General features: G+C 43.6%; 1 protein-coding gene and 1 non-coding gene across 2 annotated transcripts; both read left to right on the top strand.

The window, feature by feature from the left end:
- The first annotated feature begins 4,106 nt into the window (after positions 1–4,106).
- Positions 4,107–19,579, top strand: Ticam2 (toll like receptor adaptor molecule 2). Its single transcript, XM_021150628.1, has 3 exons — positions 4,107–4,427; positions 5,764–5,866; positions 17,654–19,579. Exon 3 carries the CDS (start codon positions 17,712–17,714, stop codon positions 18,408–18,410), a length of 699 nt encoding a protein of 232 aa, XP_021006287.1. The 5' UTR covers positions 4,107–4,427; positions 5,764–5,866; positions 17,654–17,711; the 3' UTR covers positions 18,411–19,579.
- A 2,990-nt stretch (positions 19,580–22,569) lies between these two features.
- Positions 22,570–22,731, top strand: LOC115029968. Its single transcript, XR_003835520.1, has one exon. It is a non-coding gene; the product is annotated as a U1 spliceosomal RNA (small nuclear RNA).
- The last annotated feature ends 1,703 nt before the right edge of the window (positions 22,732–24,434 follow it).

Genomic DNA, 24,434 nt, shown 5'->3' with positions numbered 1-24,434 from the left:
TGGCTAGTCTTAGCATGGCATATATAAAAAAAACTTTATTGAATTTTTTTTGGTGTTTTTTTTTTTTTTTTTTTTTGTTTTTTTTTTTTTTTTTTTTNAGACAGGGTTTNTNTNTNTAGCCCTGGCTGTCCTGGAACTCACTTTGTAGACCAGGCTGGCCTCGAACTCAGAAATCCGCCTGCCTCTGCCTCCCGAGTGCTGGAATTAAAAGCGTGAGCCACCGCTGCCTGGCTGCTTTATTGAATTTTAACCGGTTGAGTTGGTATATTCCAAGTACGTTTTACATTTCTTTAACTTTATTTTACCTAATAATAAAATTTGAATTTATGGTATACATATCTTGTTTCCAAAGTCAAATTTATTTTGACACTATTTAAACAGTTTCTCTTCTGTTTAGCTGTTGTTAAGATTTCAGTAGTAATTTCTTTAAAAAGGTCTAGGCTTCTGCCTGCTGTTTCTCTCTCTCTCTCTTCCTTTTTTTTTTTTTTTTTTTTTTTTTGTCTGAATCACTCCCTTAAATACAATACTAGGCTCCTCATGTACAGCATGTTTGTCTTGTTTACCACCCCCCACACCCCCACACCAGTTTTATGCTTTGAATTTGACCCTGGATTTGGTCCACCCCACCCTCTCATGAGCGTGTGTGTGTGTGTGTGTGTGTGTGTGTTATAAATGTTTCTGGCTTTCCAGGGCTCACTACTCTGCCAGCATAACTTAGTGGTCAGCCGGCAATAGGTCAAAGGCTATATTTAAACACTTTAGACTTGTGAAAACTACTCTGGTGGATGTGTGTATGGGCTGAGAAACTCACAGACCTCAGGCTGTTTAACCCCTCCCTTTGCTCTCTATTAGTCCAGATTTCATCTTCCCATATGCAGTAGCTTTCCATTCAACCAGTGATGGAGGGAGGACTCAGTTCTCTTCTACATAAACATAAACTTACATTTGGCTAGGAGTGTTGTGAGACCTAGAGTTCTCCAGTGTCTTGTGTGTGTGCAGGCTTCCTTCCTGCCACGTAGAAATACGGGAATTTACTGAGATCTGTGGCTCCCATTTCCAAAATCTCCCTGTTAAGTCCTTGGCCAATTGGAACATTGATCTGATGCTGACCTTGTGACAAAGGAGTCTCGATTCACATAGCCTTGGGTTGTCATTTCTTTCTCTTAAGTTTATAACCTTTTAACTGACAGTTATCACTAGGTATTGATATCCGTACCAGGTTAGCTTGACTTCCAACAGCATACTTCCTGATTTTTATTGGCAGCCCACAGTAGTGATGCTAGACTGTTGAACAATTTTGATCAGTTTTCTGTGTGATCTTAACTGTGCTATCACTAGAAGTCAAATTTACTTGTGGCATTTGTTTTTAATCATACACTAATAAATTAGTCTATTTCACAGATGCTGGCAAAAGATACAGACGTCTTGGATCTTAGACAAAGGGCTTTATCTCATGGGAAAGCAAGCAGCATCACTCAGTACCTGAGTTCTCATTGGTTCTCTTGCCCACAAAGTCCTTATAAGTGATGCAAGAGCCAGGGGATGCTGTACCTGCAGTGAGCCAGAGGAACCAGCCATCCTTACAGCAGGCACTAAGCTAGCTAGCTTTTGTTTGTCCTGGAGGGAAACATTAACATCTTATCTCAAGGGCACTCACATAAACACTTTCTCAAGAAAATAGTAGCCAAGAGTCTGGCATGTTGACAGCCCTGGTGAGACGTAGGAGTAGTAAAGACCGACAGAGGACCATGTTTCTCTTGAACAACTTACTGGAATGGAGTTCATATCCTCCACATTTTATAGATGTCCTATCATCTGCATTGATACCTCCTTCTTATATCCAAAATTGTTGGTGTCTTCTCATCTCTCTTTACATGTCCACTGGTACTTTATTAATTTTATTGATCTTTTTTCAAGATTTTGCTCTTATTGAGCCTATTTGGGATTTTTGGGTTTTTTTTTTGGGGGGGGGGGTTATTTTATTATTATTTTTTTTATGATCTCCTTTAAGTTCTGGTTTTATTTACATTGTTGTTCCCTATTTGAACCCATGCCTCAATTATTTTCATGGAGAGTGTGAGGGTTTAGGAAGTTAGTTCTCAGACTTTGTTTTCTTTTATTCTTCCTTCTTAAAAGGATGGGTGTATGACCAATCTATCATTTCTTTGAGCAACAACAACTCATGTGTCATGAAGACCAATGGAGGCAACATTTGAAGCAATGTAAAAGGGAGAGTGAGAAAGTTGGAGTCAGTTTACCTGGGACAGCAATGACTTCCAGAACATTGGGACACTTGATGTGTCGAATGGGGAAGTCGAAGTTTGTTAAATCTGTTATCCCTAGTCTTCACTGATTTGAATATTTTGGAGGAGTGGCAGATGAAGCCACATTTGTTGGTAGAGAGGAAAATTTTGTAGTTGATAGTAAACCTTGCATCTGCCTGCATTGAGCACCTTTGCCTCATAACAGGAACACCTGGAGGTCTGTCTGTGCAGTGACAAAGGATGGGGCTGCCAATTCCCTTTCCTAATGACTCTGATGGCCTAGCTCAATAAATGGTCAGCCCCACAAATAGATTGGCTGTTACTCTGAAATAATAAAATGACAAAAAGATTGACAAAAGCCAAGCAATGCTTGTTCCTGTATTAGGGGGAAGCTGGGGCCATGCGGCTACAGTAAGGCTAACTTTCCACTGGGAACAAAAGCAAAGGTTTGCAATGCCTTTGTACAAGTCACCACAATACAGTTTCAGGTCACACCTCGGGGTTTAGAGACGAGGTTTTTCCTGGTACATGGCAAACAGGAACTTTCTTTGAACGTTTCCAAAATGGCCAGGAGAACCAGAATGCCGAGCCAAACTAAGCTCAGCTCATACAGTTAGATTGATGGGATAATCATTGTATACAAGTAGCGCACATATGTAGTTTATATTTTCCTCTGGCAGAAGTGGAGAAAGGGAGGCAGCCGTGCACGCACACACGCACTGATTTGCAGAACTGACAGAGGAAAGAGGCTAGAAGAGCTCCAGGCAGCCAGGGGCCTCAAGATAAGATAAACCATTACATCGCAGCAGTTTGAGTAGTGGCTACCTACAAGCTTCCACTGTCAGTGGTTCACGCAGTTGGCTGCGTGCACAAGAGAGTACCTTGGAGCTCTGCGGTGGGCCCCTGAGACCCCGCACAGATTTCAAGCCCCATTTGACATCTGTAGTTCCTTTCCTTGGCAGCAAGCGAAACTTGTCAGCATTGTCTGGGTAAGGTGGTGCACATCTAGAGCCAAGGAGGTCAGCTTGGTCTAAGTCGCAAACCCTGGGGCACATGACTGAGGAGCATAGTTAACATATCAAAGCGGACCTGGCTCCTGGGTTCTTCCAGCATTCCTCAGTACCTACCTGTTACGGGGGTATGGCTGGCATACCCCTCCCACTACCTGGAATGCTCCAGCCCAGGCACTAGGCTGCCCTTCCCTATTGGCTTTTCCCTATATAACCCACCCATTTTGGTTACCAGCCCTTTCTTTTACCGTTTGCCGCCTTTGGCTGTTACACCGGGTTCCTCCACCCCCACCCCCCATGGCTCAGGGTCATGCCCACTCTCTTAGATGTCTCTGCTTCTAGCTTTGCTCTCCCTTTTATCTACAATAAACCTTCTCCTTCACCATACCCATGAGCAGTCATGTCCTTTCTTATTTATTCATTCATTTATTTATTTTTATTCATCCTACAAAGTGAGTTCCATTATGAACGGCGTAGTGAGATCCTGTCTCAAAATCACCAAAATTTCAGAATTAAAAGGGAGAGTAGATGCAACTAGACTTTTGAGCTATGACTTGCATTGGAGTCTGGAGTAAAAATCAAGTTTGGGGATCTGGAAGGTTTGTACTTTTACTTGACTTTTGTTGGTGGTTAGTTTAGTTGGCTTTTGGACTTTAAGGAACAGACAGAAGCAGAATTCCTTTCCTGGTTTCTCTTAGACTGGAATTTGAGAGATATTGTAAAGGGAAAAAAGCAGAAATTTCAGAGGAAGAAAGCAAAAACCAGGCAGCCCAGCCAGCATTTGCCTGGGTGGCAGTTCCCCCACGGCGTTTCCCCTCCTCCGCCCTTGGCCATCTGCTTCCTCCTGGGGACAGTGCATCCCCACCCTGTAGTTGGTGGCCCAGTCTGCCAGAGACCCAGGGCTCCGCAGAGCACGCAGAGCACGACTTCCAAAGGCAAAGTCCACTGCCCCTGGGCTCCATGGCCAGTCCTGGACTTCCACTCCGCGGGTTCAGTGGGTGTGGCGTGCAGAGCCACACTGGCCTTGGGACAAGATCTACGACAGTCACATCCTAACTTTCAGACTTCTGTGGCAAGCTACTTGTCAACAAGGGTTTGCTCAGTGCGAGAGGAAGACTGAAGAGCCTCGTGGTCAAGCAGTACCACTTCCCAGGCAAGTTGCAGGCGGGCTGGGGAGTAGCGAGCGCGCAGCCCAGGTCTGTCCGTGGTGCGGGCCAGGCACGCTGGGAGCCTCTCCATCAGAACAGTGCCTCCTTCTAAAGGGGAAACCCGCGCACCTGTTTGCCAGTCCTGGGTTTCATTTTGAGTAGCAAACTCGATATAGAGAGAGAGTTGGGGGCGGTGGGGAGGAAAGGCGGGAGAGGGAGAGGGAGAGTCGAGGTTAGCTTTCACCTCTATATAGCTCAGTCTGGCCTCAAACTCCAATCCTCCTCCCTTAGCTTCCAAAGTGCTGGGAGCATCATTTTTGAAAGACACCCCACAACCATGAGCAGATAGCCAGGGTCTTTTAAGTGCTCTCTGCCAGCTTCAGCCAGACTCACGGGGCCAGTACAGGAAGTTTTGTGAATTTGATCTGTTCTTTCTGGTTTTCCCGGGTTTAATTTGAATGAAAATCCTTTGGGCTGGCAGCTGTGAGCTGGTTGCATTACTTAGGACCACTCAAGTTTTCTAGAGCAGTAGTAAACTTTTAAAAAGTATTTTAAAAATATAATCCTTTTCCACCTAACATTTTTGTGGGGCGATGGTGGTGCGCACCTTTAATCCCAGCACTCAGGAGGTCGAAGCAGGTGGATCTTTGAGTTTGAGGCCAGCCTGGTCTACAGAATTCCAGAACAGCCAGAGCTACACAGAAAAACCCCAACCCCGTTTCAAAAGAAAACAAACAACAAAAACTCTCCACCTAACACCAACACCTTATAATGTGATGGACATAACTAAAATTAACTCCATTTTATGCCATTTATACATCATATACATACATTTATATATTTTCCATATAATTTATATAATTTGTAAATTAGAATATGCAATATATAAATATCAAGTAGAATAATGAGTTCGAGTTGAGGCAAAGTCAGCGTTACTGTGTGAGGACTTAATGTACAAAGACTTGATGTACAAACCACGTTTATACAGCTCAATTATGTCTCACTGGCTCCTCATTTGGTGGATTTTTTTTATTAATTTAACAACTTCATAATGTTAAATGCCACCTTTAAGTGATACCCTCAGGACAAATGTCGCCATTTCTTGGCTCCTTTGTATTAAATAACCTCTTTGAAAGACTTGCCCTGGGCCTCCGTTCCTACTTCTCCTATTTTTTTTCTCCCCCTCCCTTTCCCCTTGCTTGCTCTGGGTGTCATCAGGGGCAGTCTTATGAAATCTGGTGTCTGTCCACAGTTCTCAGTTCTCATCTTTCCTGACCAGTCAGTAGCTCTTGACTTAGATCTGCTCCTGCTTATGATCTTTCTTCTTCATTTGACTTACAGCTGACTGAATTCTCCTGGGCTCCCACCCGCTGGCAGCTAAGGCGTCTCAATCACCGAATGGTAAGGTGCCACAGAGCCCAGTGTCAAATGAGTTATTTTTAATGTAAGTATTATGGTGGCTGTATTTCTTTACTTTGCTAGTCCCAGTAACCATACAGAGAAAACAGGGTTTATTTCAAGCCGCACCTCATTATTTGGGCAGTATTGATTTATATTAACCACCGAAGCTAATCTGACTACCTCTCAGCCATGATACTTGGATATTATTATTGATCTTTGGGCTTCAGATTTTTTTTTCCCATGGTGACTTCTCAGACCCTCTCCTCATAGCCCATCTGAATCTCTCCGTCTCTGTCTCTGTCTCTCTCCCCTCTCTCTTTCCTTTGCCTGTGGAAATTTCCATCCTAGTATCTCTTCTGCCCAATCATTGGGTGATCATTATTTATTGATAAGGCAGAGAATTAATGCTAAGAACTGATTACACAAACTCGAAACAGGAGATTCTAGACATAAACTTTATAATGCCATGTCCAGATTGAAACAAGATATGAGGGCAGAGAAATTAGCATTTGAATAACACAAGGATGATCTTTACCAAGTGCACAAAAGCATTAAGCCCATAGCCCAGGTCTTGATCATCTTCGTTTTCTAGAGATAAATTCTCCCAAGAGGATTTCTACCTAGAACCATTAGTTCCCATGGCAACAGCTTCTCAACTGTTATCTCTATCTTTGCTTCCTTTTAGGTTGGCAAGCATGCATCCAGATCTTTTGACATGTCCATGTAGCAATCTGATGGATGTTTTAATTTATGCAAACAGAACTATTAATATGACAAACAACGCAGTCAGTCCTCTCTCTTCTTCTCTCTTTTAATAACTGTCCATAGCTCAGTAAAAATTGCTGCCATTCATGTAAAGTCACAATCCAGGAACTGTTGTTACTTTCTGCTAGCACTGGGGATGGAGCCTTGTGTATGTGACCCACCTCTGAGCCATGTTCCCAACCCTAGGAATCTTATTGCCTTTATTCTTTCAGTTGGGTTGTTGCTGCTGCAGCTGTTGTTATTGTTGTTGTTGCTGCTGCTTGAAACTGGGACTGTCCTGGAATTCACTCTATAGACCAGGCTGGCCTCAGACTCACAGAGACTCATCTTCCTCTGTCTTCTGAGTGTTGGGGTTAAACATATGCACCACTATGCCACGCTTAACTTCTTTTAAGTCCCCACACTTAAGCCTTAAGCAAAACCTGAGGTCTGTACCTGATTGCCTTCTTCCTCTCAAGCTAAACCATAGATTATAGTCTCTGTCTCCATCCTGGCTTCTCTGTAGCCCTCTTCCAGAGAGCAGTGATCTCCAGAGAGCAGTGATTGTTTTTAATTTTTTTTTCAAAGATTTATTTATTAGTATAAGTTCACTGTAGCTGTCTTCAAACGCACCAGAAGAGAGTATCAGACAGATCTCATTATGAGTGGTTGTGAGCCACCATGTGGTTGCTGGGATTTGAACTCAGTACCTTTGGAAGAGCAGTCGGTGCTCTTACCCACTGAACCATCTCACCAGCTCCCTGTTTTTAAATTTTACTTACTTATTTTATGTATGTGAGTACACTGTCACTCTCTTCAGGCACACACCAGAAGAGGGCATCAGATCCCATTACAGATGGTTGTGAGCCACCACGTGGTTGCTGGGAATTGAACTCCCTGCCAAATCATGGCCTATTCTTGGTAAATATGATGATACCAAATTCAAAGTTATAAAGTTATGGACATGTGGTGTCATTTGTAGCTCTTTTCTTTCGTTTTCTATATTTAGAAGACAAAATGAGAACTTGTATTTAAAAAAAAAAAACAAATCTCCAAACAAGGAAGATGCTTGATTTTTATCTAAAAATAATAATAAAAAAGAATTTTAAAGCAAGGTAAAGATAGCTATACAATTTTAACATTAGCAGCAGCAACAGATGGGGTTTTTTTGTTTTGTTTTTTTGGCTTTTTTGTTTTTGTTTTTTTGAGACAGGGTTTCTCTGTATAGCCTTGGCTGTCCTGGAACTCACTTTGTAGACCAGGCTGACCTCAAACTCAGAAATCCGCCTGCCTCTGCCTCCCAAGTGCTGGGATTAAAGGCGTGTGCCACCACGCCTGGTTTAGCAACAGATGTTTTAAAGGTATCACAGTTTTAGCCAGGCAGTGGTGGTACATGCCTTTAATCCCAGGACTCAGGAGGCAGAGGCAGGTTGATCTATGAGTTGGAGGCCAGTCAAGTCTACAAACAGCCCAGGCTACACAGAGAGACCCCACAGCTCTCCCCTACCCCAACACACATACACAAAGATATCACCATTTCACGGAACAGTGCAGCCCGTGCTTATTCTTGGGTTATAGCTGTGCCCCACTATGACCCATCTGTGGCATTTCAGTTGTTTGCTCCTATATTAATTACTTTACCAAATACCCAACAGAAAATAACTTAAGGGAAGAGAGTTTATTTTGGCTCACAGTTTGGAGGATTTCAGTCCATCATGGCTGGGAAGTCACAGTGTCCAGATCCTAAGGTAGCTGGTCACATTTTGCCTACAGATAGCCAAGAAGCCATGAGAGATGAACTATGCTCAGCTTACTTTCTTCATTTTCCTTTTCCTCTTTTCATTCAGAGTCCCAAGCCTGTGGACTGCCGACCCACTCAGGATGGCTGTTCCCTCCTCAGTTACACCTCTCTTGAAACACCCTAGATACGCCCAGAGGTGTGTTTCCTACGTGAATCCAAACCTTGTTGGTAGTGAAGATTAATCATCATAATCTCTAATAGAATATTGAATGGCCAGTATGCAAGATCTCTTATAATAAGGAAATGTACTCACTTTGTTCATACTGCAAACATCCAATAAAAAATGTCTTCATAGGCCCTGAAACTAAGAAAGAAACTAAGCCATCCATATAAGTAAAAGGGGCCCAGGAAGACCCACAGGCTGAAGTACTGAAGAGATACAGGAAAGGGACGTGAGATGATGGTGGAGCAGAAGGAGCCACATAGAACATTATTCATCATATTAATAAGTTTGGATTCTAAGTACAATGGGCCACTTTAGGGTTGCCGGTCGGATTAACCTGATTGAGTATATGTGTTTAGTTCAGTCTGGCTGCTGGTTGGAGACCAAGCTAGATATTAGGACAGACTGAAACATACATACTAAGGGAGAGATGTTGATCCAAAATGAAAATACGGTAGAGAAAGCGTGATGATTTGGGAGGGACTGTGGAGGTTGAAGAGTCAGCATTTGGCAGTAGAGAGGCAAAGTGGAAGAGCTTAAGAGGAATCTGGAGGTGGAATTGACAGGACTCAGTGATGACTTAAAAGCGACACGTAGGAAAAGAGGAGGCAGTGTCAAGGATACTTCAAGTCTAAATGGTGCTGTTGTTTGTAGTGATGGAGAAGTCTGGGAAAATGAAGTAGCAGCTACCTCCCAAGACAGCAAGGACAACAAGAGTGCTGAGGTGTGAACAGGAACACAGGGGAGTATTACTCAACTCAACCCGGAAATGGTAGACTTTATGACAACATGACCCCTAAACAGTATCTTGAACTATAAAACACTATCTATGCAGAGAGTGAGAATATATATTCTAACCAGGCAAAACACAGAGGTAAGACACATCATGGTGTGCTGGTTAGATTTAACTGTCACCTTAAGAAATTGTGTAAAGCCGGGCGTGGTGGCGCACGCCTTTAGTCCCAGCACTCGGGAGGCAGAGGCAGGCGGATTTCTGAGTTCGAGGCCAGCCTGGTATACAAAGTGAGTGCCAGGACAGCCAGGGCTACACAGAGAAACCCTGTCTCAAAAAATCAAAAAAAAAAAAAAAAAAAAAGAAATTGTGTAAATTGGGTTGACCCATTAGCATGTCAGCATGTCTACAGGGGATTGTCTTGATCTAGGGAGACCCAGCCATCCTGAGTGGCACTATTTCTAGACTTTTGGCCCTGGGTTCTATAAAGCTAGAGAGTGTTAGCTGAGAGCTAAGCAAGTAAGCAAGGTTGCATTAATGTCTCTTTGCTCTTGACTGTGGATCTGATATGACTTGCTGCTTGACTTCCTGCCTTGATTTCCCTGAATGATGGTGTCTTAGGTACTGTTCTATTCCTGTGAAGAGACACCATAACCAAGGCAATTTAGAAAAGAAAACATTAACTTGTGGGCTTACTTACAGTCCATTAGGTTAGTCCACAACCATCAGAGCAAGAAGTGTAGCAGCAGGCAGAGTACTGGAGCAATGGTGGAGAGCTTACATCCTGATGCACGTGCTAAGAAAGTAAGACTGGTCCTGGTCCGGGCTTTTGAAACCTCCAAGCCCGGTCCCATTGGACATGCATCCTCTAGCAAGGTCTAATCCTTACCAAACAGTTCCAACAACTGGGAACCAAACATTCAGATATATGAAGTTGTTTGAGCCATTCTCACTCGAACTACTACAGACAGGTTGTAACTTGGAACTGTAAGCCAAAATAAACCCTTTTTCCTTTTAATTCACCTTTTGTCAGGATACTTGATCACAGCAACAGAAATGAAGCTAGAACAGACGATATGAGAGGTTGACAATAGTTGGGTGTTGTATCTCTGAACGCTAATGCAATAGGAGAGACGGTATGGACAAAAAAAGAGCTGAGATCATGAAGGGCTGGTATAGCATTCAAATAAAGTGGAGGTTCCCGGTTACTATCTGGGGATCTTTAAGCAACTGAAAAATAGCATCAGTTTTCCATGGCAGAAAAATTGGTCTAAAAATAACATAAAAAGAGAAGAGATGAGGGGTCAATGAGACCAGCTGGATCATGGGATTTATAATCATGTAACGAGGAATGCTATTCTTTACCTCACATAGAGACAAGACCATGGAAAAAATAGGAAAATTTTGAAACAGTTTAAGAGACATATTTGCAAGAATTGAAGATTAATGGGGAGACGCTCTGGGGAGGGTCAGGTGGAATGTGAGGGTGATTTCCAGAGTTTTCATCTTGATAAATTGATAGTGCATCACTATCATCAACAGAGAAGCAGAGTATCGGAGGCAGAGCAGATTAAAGAGGGAAAATTGATAAACATGTCCATTAATCCATCTGCCCATCTATCTTGCACTTACTGATGGTGATTATGGGCCAGGGATGTTGGTCAGTAAGAAGAGTAGAGGTCAGCTCTTGTGGAAAATGCTATCCATGGTCTCTCTCACTGGTGTTTCTTCTTGAGGTCTTGCCTCCTTGTAAATCAAACGGAGCAGTGTTCAGAGCTGTGTGTGTTGCAGGTCTGGAGGCGGGGGTGACTTTTGGAAATAAGAACAGTAAGTTCTCTTCCTAACCGTCATCTCAAGAGGAGATGAACTCACTGACCTTTGAAAAGGTCTCCTAAGGTAGGAGCAGTAACAGATGCCTTTAATTCCAGCGCTTAGGAGACTGAAGCAGAGGGAGACCAGGCTGGACTACCTAGCAAGACCCAGTAACCTCCATAATAGGCCTTCAGCCATATTTCTTCCACTCTCATAATTGTTAATCAACTCTCCCAGGCTGCAGGAATATTTATGGTTTTCCTAATACCAAAGCATTGCTACTGTTTCTGTATATACAGGTGTAAGTGTACATGTGGGAACACATGGGTGTGGTTGAACACGCACACATATACACATGCATCATGGAAGTCAGGCGTCAACCTATGGCGTTGTCCTTTAGGATGGCCACCCACCTTGATTTTTGAGGCGGGGTCTTTCTCTCAGGGACTTGAGTCTAGCCAGTTCAGCTTGGCTGGCTACCAATCCGTAGAAGACCTTGGATCTCTTCTTCCCCAGCACTGGAAAGTCAAAGCGGTTGGAAGTTGACCCAGCTGGTTACATCACAATCCAGAAGCAGAGAGGGATGGATGGGTTCTCAGTTCATTTTCTCCTTTTTATACAGTCCAGGATCCCATAATGGTGCTAACCACAATAAGTAGGCCTTCCCATCACAATTAACCAATCAAAGTAATCCCTGCGCGGGATTACTAGGTGATCCCTGGTGGATACGCTGGAGTGCCTGGCTCCTGAGTGATTCTTCATCCTAGGAAAGCTGCCAACTAGCACTCACCATCGCAGGTTCGCCTCTCTCTTGTCAACTTCACACCAAACACATCATTTTTAAGCCATAACCTCTCCATGTCTCCATAGGTTCATAGCTATTACTAGAAAATGAATTCAGTCCGACATCAGGTCTTTAAAGTCATTGACAATTCCTACACTTTAAAAGTCAACATCCTCTTAATTTTAAGTTCAGATAAAAAAATTTTAAAAATGAATTACGTATTTCTAACATATAATAGGACAAAAATAAATGTGTTTTTGAGATTTATCTTTTTTTTTAAAGATTTATTTGTTCTATATATAAGTGAGTATACTGTAGCTGTCTTCAGACACACCAGAAGAAGGCATCAGATCTCATAACAGATGGTTGTGAGCCACCATGTGGTTGCTGGGAATTGAACTCAGGACCTTTGGAAGAGCAGTCCGTGCTCTTAACCACTGAGCCATCTTTCCAGCCCCTTGAGATTTATTTTTATTTTATTTTTTATGCCTTTTTTAAAAGATTTATTTGTTATTTATTTTATATGTAAGTAGACTGTAGCTGTCTTCAGACACACCAGGAGAGGGAGTCAGATGTCATTAAGGATGGTTGTAAGCCATCATGTGGTTGCTGGGATTTGAACTCAGAACCTTCGGAAGAGCAGTCAGTGCTCTTAACCACTGAGCCATCTTTCCAGTCCCTTGAGGTTTATTTTTAATTATGTATATATGGGTGTGCTCTCATGAGTACTGGTGTTCTTGGAAGACAAACATGTCAGAGCCCCTGGAGCTGGAATTACAGGAGATGATGAACCACCTATCTTGAGAGCTGGGAACTGAACCTAGGCCCACTAGCAAGAACAATATTCGGTGGTAACTCTGAGCTCTCTTTTCAGCCCCACTTCCGGAGTTAGCATTCTTATTTTAAAAGAGAAGACTCTAAGCAGAGTAAGACATAGTCAGGCAAAATCCAAACAAAAAGCCATCAGGGCAAACACCAAATCCTGCAGCTCGCTGTCTGGCATAGGGGAGTTGCTGCTGCTGGTGTTGACACGATTTGATTGCCCAGGCTCTAAAAGGCTTGGGTAGCCCTCACTCCTTCAGCCCTGACACTGGCAGCACAGCCTTGCTCTTGGGCCCTCCCCACTCTGTGCCCACAGATTTCCATGGCAGGCATCCCACAGTTCTGCCATCACCAGCATCTCAGGGTCTCCACTGAAACTTTGAGTTAGTCTTCACAGTTTCACGCAATGGTCTCTCAAGGCTCCCTTGCGGGAACTCTCACCCTGCCCCATACTGTCTATCCTCAACTGCTCTCTGAATCATGGAACAAGAGTCCATAATCTCTCAATTTTGCACCTTTCATGTCTCAAAAAATAGTACCATAGGGATGCTGTGCTGACACTCTGCGATGCAGCCTGTCCACCTCGGACTGCAGTTTTTGTGTATGGATGTTTGCACTGGAGTGCAGGAGCCATAGAAGACAGAAAAAGGCATGGGATCCTTTAGAGCTGAGGTTATAGGCAATTGTGAACACCCAAGTGAACCCGACTCCTCAGCAAACCCAATATGAGTTCAGGATATTATAATTGGTCATTAGGAATAAGAATAATTACTGAGCCATCTCCCCAGGACTCTGAACATAATAGGGTTGTTTTTGTTTTTGTTTTGTTAGTTGGTTGCTGCTTGTTTTTGTTTTGTGTTTTTATTTTTCTAAAGATAGTTTCTTTTCGTAGTCTTGGCTATCCAGGAACTCACTCTGTAGACCAGGCTAGCATCAAACTCAGAGATTAGCCTGCCTCTACCTCCTGTAGAGTGCTGGGATCCGTATGCGCCATAAACTCTCAGAGAATATTACTTTTAAGTCTCTCTGCTCTTAATTTGCCCAACCCTTCTCTCTTACCACTGTTCACCCGTACCCCACATGTGCAGATTTGTACCCTATAAATGTCTAGTGCAAAACGATCTTGACACAGTAAGGACTCTGAGAATTAGGCTTTCCTGGTGCTCGCAGCCCGGAGCTACTCCCTGCTGCAGGCGGCCCTCCTGAGTGAGCTCCTAGCCCCTGGTGCTCTGCATAAAGCAGGAAGGCAGTGGTTCCTAATTGTCTGTCTTTTCCTTCCTGGTTTCATGTCCTTCAAACCCAGCAAGTCTAGATGCAGACTACCTTTCCAGCAAAATCTGTAAATAACAACAAGTGTGAAACCTTACTTGGACAAGAAACTGTAGTGCGTATTTCTACCACAAGATGGCGCAGTTCAGATATGAAAGAAAAAAAAAGGTTCTCTGGCTCACGTGTCACAGACATACTAGGATTTTAAATGCATTACATTTCAAAAGTACTCATTTAAACGTTGAACCTTCTCCTGTGATAAACATGCAGGCAGACGGAAAGTTTTATGTGTCTATGTCTTTTATCAGATTATTATTATTATTATTATTATTTTACTCCTACCATTGGAGGGCATGTCTTCTCAGATAGTCACACAATGTTTTTGAAAGATAAGCATTAACTTTTAACCTAGTGTTGGGAAACTCTAAGGTAAGCGTTCTATCAGCTAAGCTGCCTCTCCAGCCTTCCAAGGGAGATGGTGTTAGAGTTCCTTCCGGAACATCAGGACCAATATGATATGAATGGAGGCTCGGGAGAAGATACATTTTAAAGAATTGGTTTGCAGGACTGAGAGGTTTAAGTAGGGCCAAACCAGTCTGAAATGAATTCAGAGTGCATCCCTGGGCCTTGGGATATTTCTCAGTGGGAAAGCGCCCCGCTGGCAAGTACTAGGTTCGATCTCCAGCCCAGGATAACAACAACAACAGACAGTAATAATAGCAACAAAGAGTTGAGACATTCTTGAGTCTAAAGGCTGTGTTGCCTTCTGCTGGCAGAATCCTTCCTCAGGACATCCAGCTGATTGGATGTGGCCCATCTACATTATGAAGGCTAATCCCATTCACTCAGAGTTTACTGACGTAAACGTTCATCACCTTTGTAGATTGGTATTTACCCAGCCACTGGGCTACCAAGGCCTGTTGATGCAACACATGAAATTAACTGTCACAAAGAGCTGAATGGAGAGACTAAGTTTAGCAAGAAGGGGATGGTCATATTATTGACGTTTCCATCTTTAGTCATGTGTGGGATTCGATGGCTTGCAGCTGGAACATCCCAGAGGGACCACCAGGGAAATTTCTGTAGAGAGAGGCTCTGCTGCTCTGGCCTGCTCGCCTTCCGAACTCAGACTCTGGGCAAAAGAGTGAGCCTGCGGCTCATCAGGTTTGGGTCTGGAGAGGAATAATGACATGCAGACTTGGCCTTTCTCCCCAATTGCACCTCCTGTGACATTTCTCTCTCTCTCTCTCTCTTTCTTTCTTTTTAAAGATTTATTTATTTCATGTATATGGGTACACTGTCACTGTCTTCAGACACACCAGAAGAGGGCATCGGATCCCCAGTACAGATGGTTTGTGAGCCACCATGTGGTGACTGGGAATTGAACTCAGGAACTATAGAAGAGCAGACAGTGCTCTTAACTGCTGAGCCATCTCTCCAGCCCCTTCTGTTACATTTCAAAATAAGATGAGACAATTTGCAGAAAGGTCTCCATTCCTATCTTACTGGGAATAGTGAAGAAGAGAGACCTTCTGCAGATATCTACCACTACCCACCCCACCCCACCCCACCACACAGGGTGTGTGTGTTTGTGTTTATATTGCTTCCTTCTGTCTTATTTTTGAACTCTACTAAATGGTAGCGTTCTGTGTACCTCCACTGCAGCAAGTCTACTCGTCTCAATGGTACGTCTCTATGTTCTCCATATTTCTCACTGCTTATCCCCCCCACCCCCCTTGGCCAATCCTAAGCATTTGTTAAGCAGTCTCTTGAACTATTTCTTCCCATGGCTCTGGGGCAGCACAAGTCCCCACCACTCTGACCCCGGCTCCTTTGCAGCTCTTTCTGTTCCTGACCTCCATAATGATTGGGTGCCTCAGGGGCTCAGCCCTTGGGGCACTTTTCCTCTTCCAGTCTTTATTTTTACCTTTAATGACCTCCCATGGTCTTTAGATTTTAAATACAGTATGTAGGAAGGAAATGCAAAATATGTGTCCCAGCTGTGGACCTCCCTCCCAACCACAGAGTTGCTGGAGCCTACTCAGCACAAGTTCCTTTCAGCTCTGTTTTCAAAACACATCCCAAGTCAAGCCACTTGTTCTGCTGGGTTTCTAGGACAGACTAACTAACTGCCGTTCTTGCATCTGCACTTAACTCTCTTCTTCTGTCCTAGTGCAAATGCTGATCCTGTGAAACTGGACAGACTAGGCTTCCCCTCTGCATTCGCCTGGCTCTCTCCTGCTCAGCTCACAGTTCAGTTCATGCTCCACCCATACTCCACTTCCCCTTGCTCTCCAGATGCCAGGCATCCAACAGCCTCAGGACCTGTATGCTTGCGGCTCTCTACCCCGAACGCTCTCCCTCCAGATCTGCACAAATACTTCTTGTCCTCAGTAGTCTTTCTAAATTCTGCCCTTTGTTCCTCAGCAGATTTACTTAAAAACAATGTCCACCAGTTCTTATTCACCCTTTCTGCCATATTTCTCCACAGTTATCAAAACTAAACACATACAGACACACATGATGAGCAGTGACCTCATGAGACCCTCACCAGTCACAAAAGACAGCAGTGAACCCTACACAGTGACGAATGGGCAAATCCATTTAGTTTTATTATTTGCAATGTGTGTGGGCTACAGTTTAGGGTGACACTTCAGAATACCTCTTGGACAACTAGCACCTTGAAGTCCAACCTTAAAGTACAAAGACCACAAATGACCAGCCGTGGCCATCGATTCTGTCGCTAACCAGGGGCAGTAGTGAGGGCTTTTATCAACAGTGTCACCACTTCTGAATCTGAGTTATGTGTGTAGCTGTATTATTTAGGTCATTGTGGATGGGACTGTGTACATTTGGACAGTGATATAAACAGAGAAGATTTAATTAAGAAAGGGAAAGTCAGCCCCAAGAATGTGTGGAAGCAGAGGCTCAAAAGCCTAGTTTATTTTTTAATCCAGTTTTTGAATCTAGTTTATTTAGAACCTTTGAGCATAAATAGTAGAGTCTGTAGTTTATACCTGACTTTAGGAAAGCAATATTTATCTATCCTGTTTCCTGTCTTTTGAAAGGAAGAATCTCCCTTGAACTCAATGTTGCCAGCATCTTCTGAAGTTATGTAAAGTCCATTCATGTGCATTACTTTCTTTTTCAGCTGGTCTAATTCTTCTAATTCCAGAATTTCCAGGTCACAAAAGAATGAATGGAAATCACGTCATTCTTGGTTGGCGTCACTGGGGAAAGCTGCAGATCTTAGGTTTTAGATTCTGATCTAAACTGAGATGTTCCCTTTCCTTGGGTGGATGCATGCTCTCTAACATCCCTGGGACTGCCTGGAAAAAGAGGCTCTTACGTATCCTAATTTCTTCTCCATTTCTGACATTTCTGACCTCTTAGTGCTGACTCAGTGGAGCAGCCATCGCTCATCTTTGGGATATTTGTACCCTATTTGTGTTCGCTACCAAAAGATTTCTTTTGTCTCTGGCAGCCTTTGTGAAGCTCAAAAAAAAAAAAAGTCTGATAGTTTGGTTTCTTGGTTGGCTGCCATTTCTTTATATTATGGTCTTTTTGAGGATTTGTGGGTTTTTCTTGGGGGGGGGGGGTTGGTTGTTTTTTGTTTTTTTGTTTCAGTTTGAACAAAAGTTTTTTTCTTTTAAACGCTTTGATTGAACAAATAAAATTCTGCTTTGAAATTTCCCTTTTCAGATTGAAAAGAAACGCAGATACTCAAATAAAGCTCCCTCGTCTGCCCTACCAGTCTGTCATGGGTGTTGGGAAGTCTAAACTAGATAAGTGCCCCCTTTCTTGGCATAAAAAAGACAGTGTGGATGCCGATCAAGACGGCCATGAGTCAGACTCCAAGAATTCTGAGGATGCCTCCTTGTGTGGTTCTGTGGAGCAGAGAAGTGGAGCAGAGCCACCAACAGGAGAGCAGGACCGACCTGAGGCCAAGGGGGTGGGGCCCGAGGAGCAAGCTGAAGAAGAGTTCCTCAAATTTGTGATACTTCATGCAGAAGATGACACCGACGAGGCGCTCAGAGTCCAGGATCTACTGCAAAACGACTTTGGTATCAGGCCGGGGATCGTTTTCGCTGAGATGCCCTGTGGAAGACTGCATTTGCAGAATCTAGACGATGCGGTCAATGGGTCGGCCTGGACCATCTTGTTACTGACTGAGAACTTCCTAAGAGACACCTGGTGTAACTTCCAGTTCTACACTTCCCTGATGAATTCTGTGAGCAGGCAGCACAAGTACAACTCCGTCATACCCATGCGGCCCCTGAACAGCCCTCTTCCCCGGGAACGGACTCCCTTGGCGCTGCAAACCATCAATGCCTTAGAGGAAGAAAGTCAAGGCTTTTCCACACAAGTGGAGAGAATTTTCCGGGAGTCTGTATTTGAGAGGCAACAAAGTATATGGAAAGAGACACGAAGTGTGTCGCAGAAACAGTTCATTGCCTGAAACGGAGCACACACCCGGCTGGCTCCTGCTTTGTAAACAAAATGATTCATCTTCACTTGAGAGAGTAGTTTCTAAGAGATGCTTAGACGTGAGTCGTCTGCTTCCAAGAGCTCTGTGGCGCACAAGAAAGGTACACTTCTGCAGCCCTAGGACTGGGCTACTTTCGAATGACAAACTCAAGACTGTCAGAGCTTCTGGCACTTAAAGTTTTCATAGTTCATGAATATTCTTAACTCATTTCTTGTGTTGAGCCATAAACAGGCACATGTGGCAAAATACGATATTGAAAATTCTCAAAAGACTTGAGGGAAATGGCTCTGGCCAGGACAGGTCTGACCACTTCCCTTCCTGCTTCTTTCATGAATTTTAGTTACGGCAAAGCATCCTGGGGCTGTCACACAGAAGCATGCAGAATGGGGCACCTGCAGTACTGACGTAATAAGTTGGAGATCAGAAGTAGAGGTCAGGGTCAGGGTCACCTTTAGTCCCAGCACTAGGGAGGCAGAGGCAGGAAGATCTGAGTTCATAGGCCAGCCTGGCTTACAGAGCGAGTTCCAGAATATCCAGGGCTACACAAAGAAATGGTCTCAGGGAAAAAAAAAAAAGTCAGAACAGTCAGGCTTTTGGAAATAATCCAGCCATGTGTGGTTTTATTTCTGCTGGAATTTGGAACTAGTTCCTACCACAAATTAGCAATTCTTTCGAGAGTGTGATAGTGAGGGACTCTGTAGAGATGGGCCCTCATCTTATAGGTGTCTTCTGTGACCAGGGCTTTAATTCACAGAGCTTGTGAAAAATATGTGACTCGCCAGCTGTTTGCCTTTAAAATCAATAACCTCTCATGTTAGCCTTTAGAAATGTCCCTTGCACACAGTGTTTAACTCGGGGAATATTTCTTATCTAGGGCTATGAGGGGGGAGGCGGGAGCATGCAAGCAAACCAGGGAGGCCTACACAGACCTGTACCTTCCCCCTCATAGAACTTCAACCCATTTGAGACTGAAGCAGTTTAAACAAGTACAGACGGGGCATGTGGCTAGGCGAAAGTGCCCACTGGGAATCAGGAGACCTACTTGCAGTCCAATCTCTGCCCCTGAGGATGAATGTGCCAGTGGGCAGCTATTCTCCTTTGTCTGTGAAATAAAAGGGTTGGATTGATGGGTCTCTAAAGGCTTTTGTCCTCTCTCTCCCAGGATGGGAAAAACCGAAGCCAGAAAGCAATAAGCAGAGCCTGAAACTTTTATGAGGTGAAACATAATGTAATCATTGCAGAAGGCATGACGCATGCTTACAACGAACAGATAGATATTTTTGTATATTTGCATCATCATCGATATCTACTGCAGTCACAGGAAAGAATTACTATATATGCCTGTACTTGGGTCTTTGGGTTTGGTTTTGTACAGGGTCTCACTATCTAGCCCTGGCTGGCCTGAAATTTGCCATGTAAACGAGATTGGCTTCAAACTCACGGAGATCCACCTGCCTCTGATCCTGACAGTGCTATGATTAAAGATGGGCACTGCCACACCCTGCTACTCAGGTTTTTAAAAAGATACATATTTTTATAGGAATTCATGAATACCTTCTCCCTAGTTTGCCTGTCTCCTAATCCTCCCTTCTCCGAATCCCCAGGGGCCACTGTTTACTACTGTGGCCCACAGTCAGACCTGGTGTTGGGTTCTCAGAGAAGGGGACTGCTTTCATAGCATTTTCTCGACCCTCTTTGTCATGGTAACTTACTACTTAGCTTTGAGCTTATTGTTATTATTATTAATTATTACTACCATAATGCTCTCTGTGTCTCAAGTGTCAGGTACTCATAAAACATGAACCGCCCACCCTTCACACGCCTGCCAAGCTGGAACTGATGCTCAATGGCACTTCTTCAATAAACCTTTTTATTCTTTAAGTTGACTATTGGTCTCATCTCCAGTGCAGACTGAGGAAAAGCATTCTGAGAAATACCATCCTGGGCTTCTCAGAGAACATGGTGTAATGTCCCAGGCAACCTGGAGCTCAGCAATTTTTTTTTTTTTTTTTATGATGAAGAAATCAATTTTAAGTGCTGAGTAATTAATTGTAGGTATTGAAAGCAGCAAGAAATCTTCATGAAAATAACCAATGACAAAAATAGGCCAACGCATGGGCGTCATCTTGGATCTGGGTTTATGTGCACATACGTAGCTTTAATTACGCACACTGACTGTTCTGAGAAATTCTGCCAAGTACCAGTGAAATGCCCTGGGTACTCTGTGCCACCCATGTGGAGCTGCTGCAGCAGGATCAGAGGTAGGTCTGACCAACAATTCCCCATGACCTAAAGAGAGAGTATTCTTTAACTGAGTGAACAAGGCATCCCGGAAGGGGAGGTGGCTTAACAGGGTCACACAAGACCAGGCTTCTTTTCACACAGTGAAATATACAGACTTTAAAAATAATAAAATTCTGACTTGTGCTAAAACAGGAATGAGCCTTGTATTTATTTTATTTTTTTTTTAAGATTTATTTATTGATTGATTATATGTAAGTACACTGTAGCTGTCCTCAGACACTCCAAAAGAGGGAGTCAGATCTCGTTACGAATGATTGTGAGCCACCATGTGGTTGCTGGGATTTGAACTCCAGACCTTCGGAAGAGCAGTCAGGTGCTCTTACCCACTGAGCCATCTCACCAGCCCGAGCATTGTATTTAAAAGGACAAATATTTCATGATTACACATATATGAGGCGCACTCACAGAGATGGAGTGAGAAGTAAGATGTTAATTTTTCAGTAGCTGAAGAGTTGGCTTTGGAGTAATGAGGAAGTTCTGAAAAAGGCCTGATTGTATACGTTGTGCGTGTACCCAGTGCTATGTAAACATATGCTTTAAAATGATTGTAACGTCTTTTTTTTTTTTTTTTTTTTTTTTTTTTTTTTTTNACTCACTTTGTAGACCAGGCTGGCCTCGAACTCAGAAATCCGCCTGCCTCTGCCTCCCGAGTGCTGGGATTAAAGGCGTGCGCCACCACGCCCGGCGATTGTAACGTCTTAACAGTACATTTCCTTATGTGCATTCTGCCCCAGTAACTTTAAAAAGTAAAAACAAAGCAAGAAGCTGACAACATGCCCCCACAAACAAACAAACAAACAAACAAACCATAAGCCCAAGCCTTCCCAGCTTTTTGCTTGGCCATTTTCAGTTTCCCAGTTGTGTTTCCCCCTGGGAGTGCCAAGGCTGCTCCGGGTTGGACAGACACACAGACGTGACAGTATCTAGACTACTAAGTCTTTGGGAGTGAGCCACCTGAGGAGGAAAAGTATTTCATTAGTGTGTAATTAAAAATGATAATATGCACTGATATTGAAGATCTATTCTGACTTCTGGCTGATTTTTTTTTTAAGATTTATTATGTATACAGCACTCTGCCTGCCATGCAGACCTAGGCCAGAAGAGGGCACTAGATCTCATTGTAGATGGTTATGTGGTTGCTGGGAATTGACCTCAGGATCTCTGAAAGAGCAGACAGTGCTCTTAACCGCTGAGCCATCTCTCCAGCCCTTCTGGTGCTTCTAAGTTCCTTCACCTCATCATTGGATAAACTCTTCCTGCCATGGATCAACCCCACGACACCCTGGAACACCGTTACAACATCAAAAACTACCCAGATTTGCATCCCAACTTGGTCCTTTGTTATTTCTTTCTCCCACAGAAACAAACCCTTCCCCAAATATATTTTTTTAATAAACATAATTTGGACCTGAAGGCTAACTGTAAGGGTTAACTCAATCATCATTAAAATGCTGTGGTTAGCAGAACCTTGTTAAAACTAACATTAAAGCAAGAATCAGGGCTAAGAAAGCTGCAGAGAAGCAGGGCCATGCCCTTTGGCCACTACAGCAGAACTCCGCAGACTGGACAGTCTGTGCAGAAGAGAGTGCTAACAGATCTGAATCCTGAGAAATTCAAGGTCAAGGTACTAACACATCTGCTGTCTAGTGAGGACCCGTTGGCCAGAGATGGCATTTTCTTGTTGCATCCTCACAGGAAACAGGTGACTGAAAGCACATTTCGTCAGAGCACGAGTCCTATTCTTGAGGGCAGAGCCCTCTTCCCCAGTTCTCAAAGGTCCGATCTGGTTACACCGTCATTTTGTGGATTAAGATTCCACATTGGAATACTTACCTGGCAGGGGAGATACCATGATCACGAAGGTGGTTTTCCCAGGGCGAGGCTTATCCATTGCACTCCGGATGTGCTGACCCCTGCGATTTCCCCAAATGCGGGAAACTCGACTGCATAATTTGTGGTAGTGGGGGACTGCGTTCGCGCTCTCAATAAAAAAAAAAAAAAAAGATTCCACATTGGAGCTTTGGGTGTACACACATGTAGTCAGCTATCCATAAACCTTGCTGAATCTCGGGGTTCTTCTCTAAAGATTTATTTTTATGAGTACCCTGTAGTTGTCTTCAGATACACCAGAAGACTGCATCAGATCCCGTTACATGTAGTTGCTGGGATTTGAACTCAGGAGCTCTGGAAGAGCAGTCAGTGCTCTTAACTACGGAACCATCTCTCCAGTCCCCCCACCCACCCACACACACACAAAAGTTACTCTTGAGGACTGTGGGTGGTTCACATTGTCCTAGCTGGCTTTCTGTTGCTGTGGTAAAGTACTGACTTGAAACCACCTTGGGTTTATTTCATCTCACAACTCTGAGATCACAGTCCAACACTGAGACGTTAGGGCAGGAATCTAATTCGGAACCCTGGAGGCAGAAAGGGAAGCAGAAGCACAGAGGAACTCTGCTTAGGCTTGCCAGGATCATGTTTGGGGTACCTTTCTTACATCTCCCAGGACCACCAGGTAGGTGGCCCTGGCCCCCAGTGGGCTGGGCCCTCCCACATCACTCATCAACCAAGAAAACAATTCCACTACAGGCATTTCTCTACAGGCATTTCTCAACCAAGGTTCCCACTTTCTGGGTGACACTACTTATATTAAATTAACATACAAAAAAAAAAAAACCCAAACTAACATACACATACACACACACACACACACACACACAGCATATCTATGCTGCCAACACTACCCTTATTTAGCACAACTAATCTGCAACGTGGGATGGGGAAGAGAGAAAAAATGTGGTTATGCCTTCCCACACCCTGTATTAGTCAGGGTTCTCTAGAGTCACAGAATTTATGGATAGTCTCTATAGTAAAAGAATTTATTGATGACTTACAGTTGGCAGCCCAATTCCCAACAATGGTTCAGTCGCAGCTGTGAATGGAAGTCCAAGGATCTAGCAGTTACTCAGTCTCACACAGCAAGCAGGCGAAGGAGCAAGAGCCAGACTCCCTTCTTCCAATGTCCTTATATTCTCTCCAGCAGAAGGTGTAGCCAGATTAAAGGTGAGTTCCACCACACCTTTAGTCCCAGATGACCTTGAACTCGGAGATTTAATCTTCTGGAATTCATAGCCACTATGCTTCAAGTTCTCCATACCAAGATCCAGATCAGAAACTTCTATCTCCAAGCCTCCAGATAAGGGTCACTGGTGAGCCTTCCAATTCTGGATTGTAGTTCATTCCAAATATAGTCAAGTTGACAACCAGGAATAGCCACTACAATCCATACCTTGTCAACTTGACACAAATAATATCTCATGTTCACATGATACAATAACAAGGTTATGAATATGCCTAACATGATATAACTATCCCTCATACAATCGCAAACACATTTGTAAATTTACAATGGGGCATTCATTACTTTATAATCCTCGTTTCTGCAATTGGTTACTTGGCCTTAATTGGTATTTATAACTACCTTCCTCTACTACCCATTCTGTATTTCCTTCACCTTCAGCCAGCACCTCATCAGGTCTTGGCTCTTTTTCTGGAGGATTGACCCATACCTTCATTCCTGATGGGTCTGTGTCCTTTGTCATCNGGCTTGGATTAGGCTGTTGTAGTTTCCCATTGACTTTAATCACAGGACATGGTAGTACTAAGAGACGCCCTAAGGGATCTCCTACA

The sequence above is a fragment of the Mus caroli genome, chromosome 18 (assembly GCF_900094665.2).
Source record: "Mus caroli chromosome 18, CAROLI_EIJ_v1.1, whole genome shotgun sequence".
Lineage (NCBI taxonomy): Eukaryota > Metazoa > Chordata > Mammalia > Rodentia > Muridae > Mus > Mus caroli.
Note: the sequence above shows the minus strand (reverse complement) of the source record. Positions and strands in the feature narration are given on the sequence as shown.

Coding starts and splice junctions, on each gene's coding strand:
- Ticam2 (XM_021150628.1), top strand. CDS start 17,712: ATGGGTGTTGGGAAGTCTAAACTAGATAAGTGCCCCCTTTCTTGGCAT.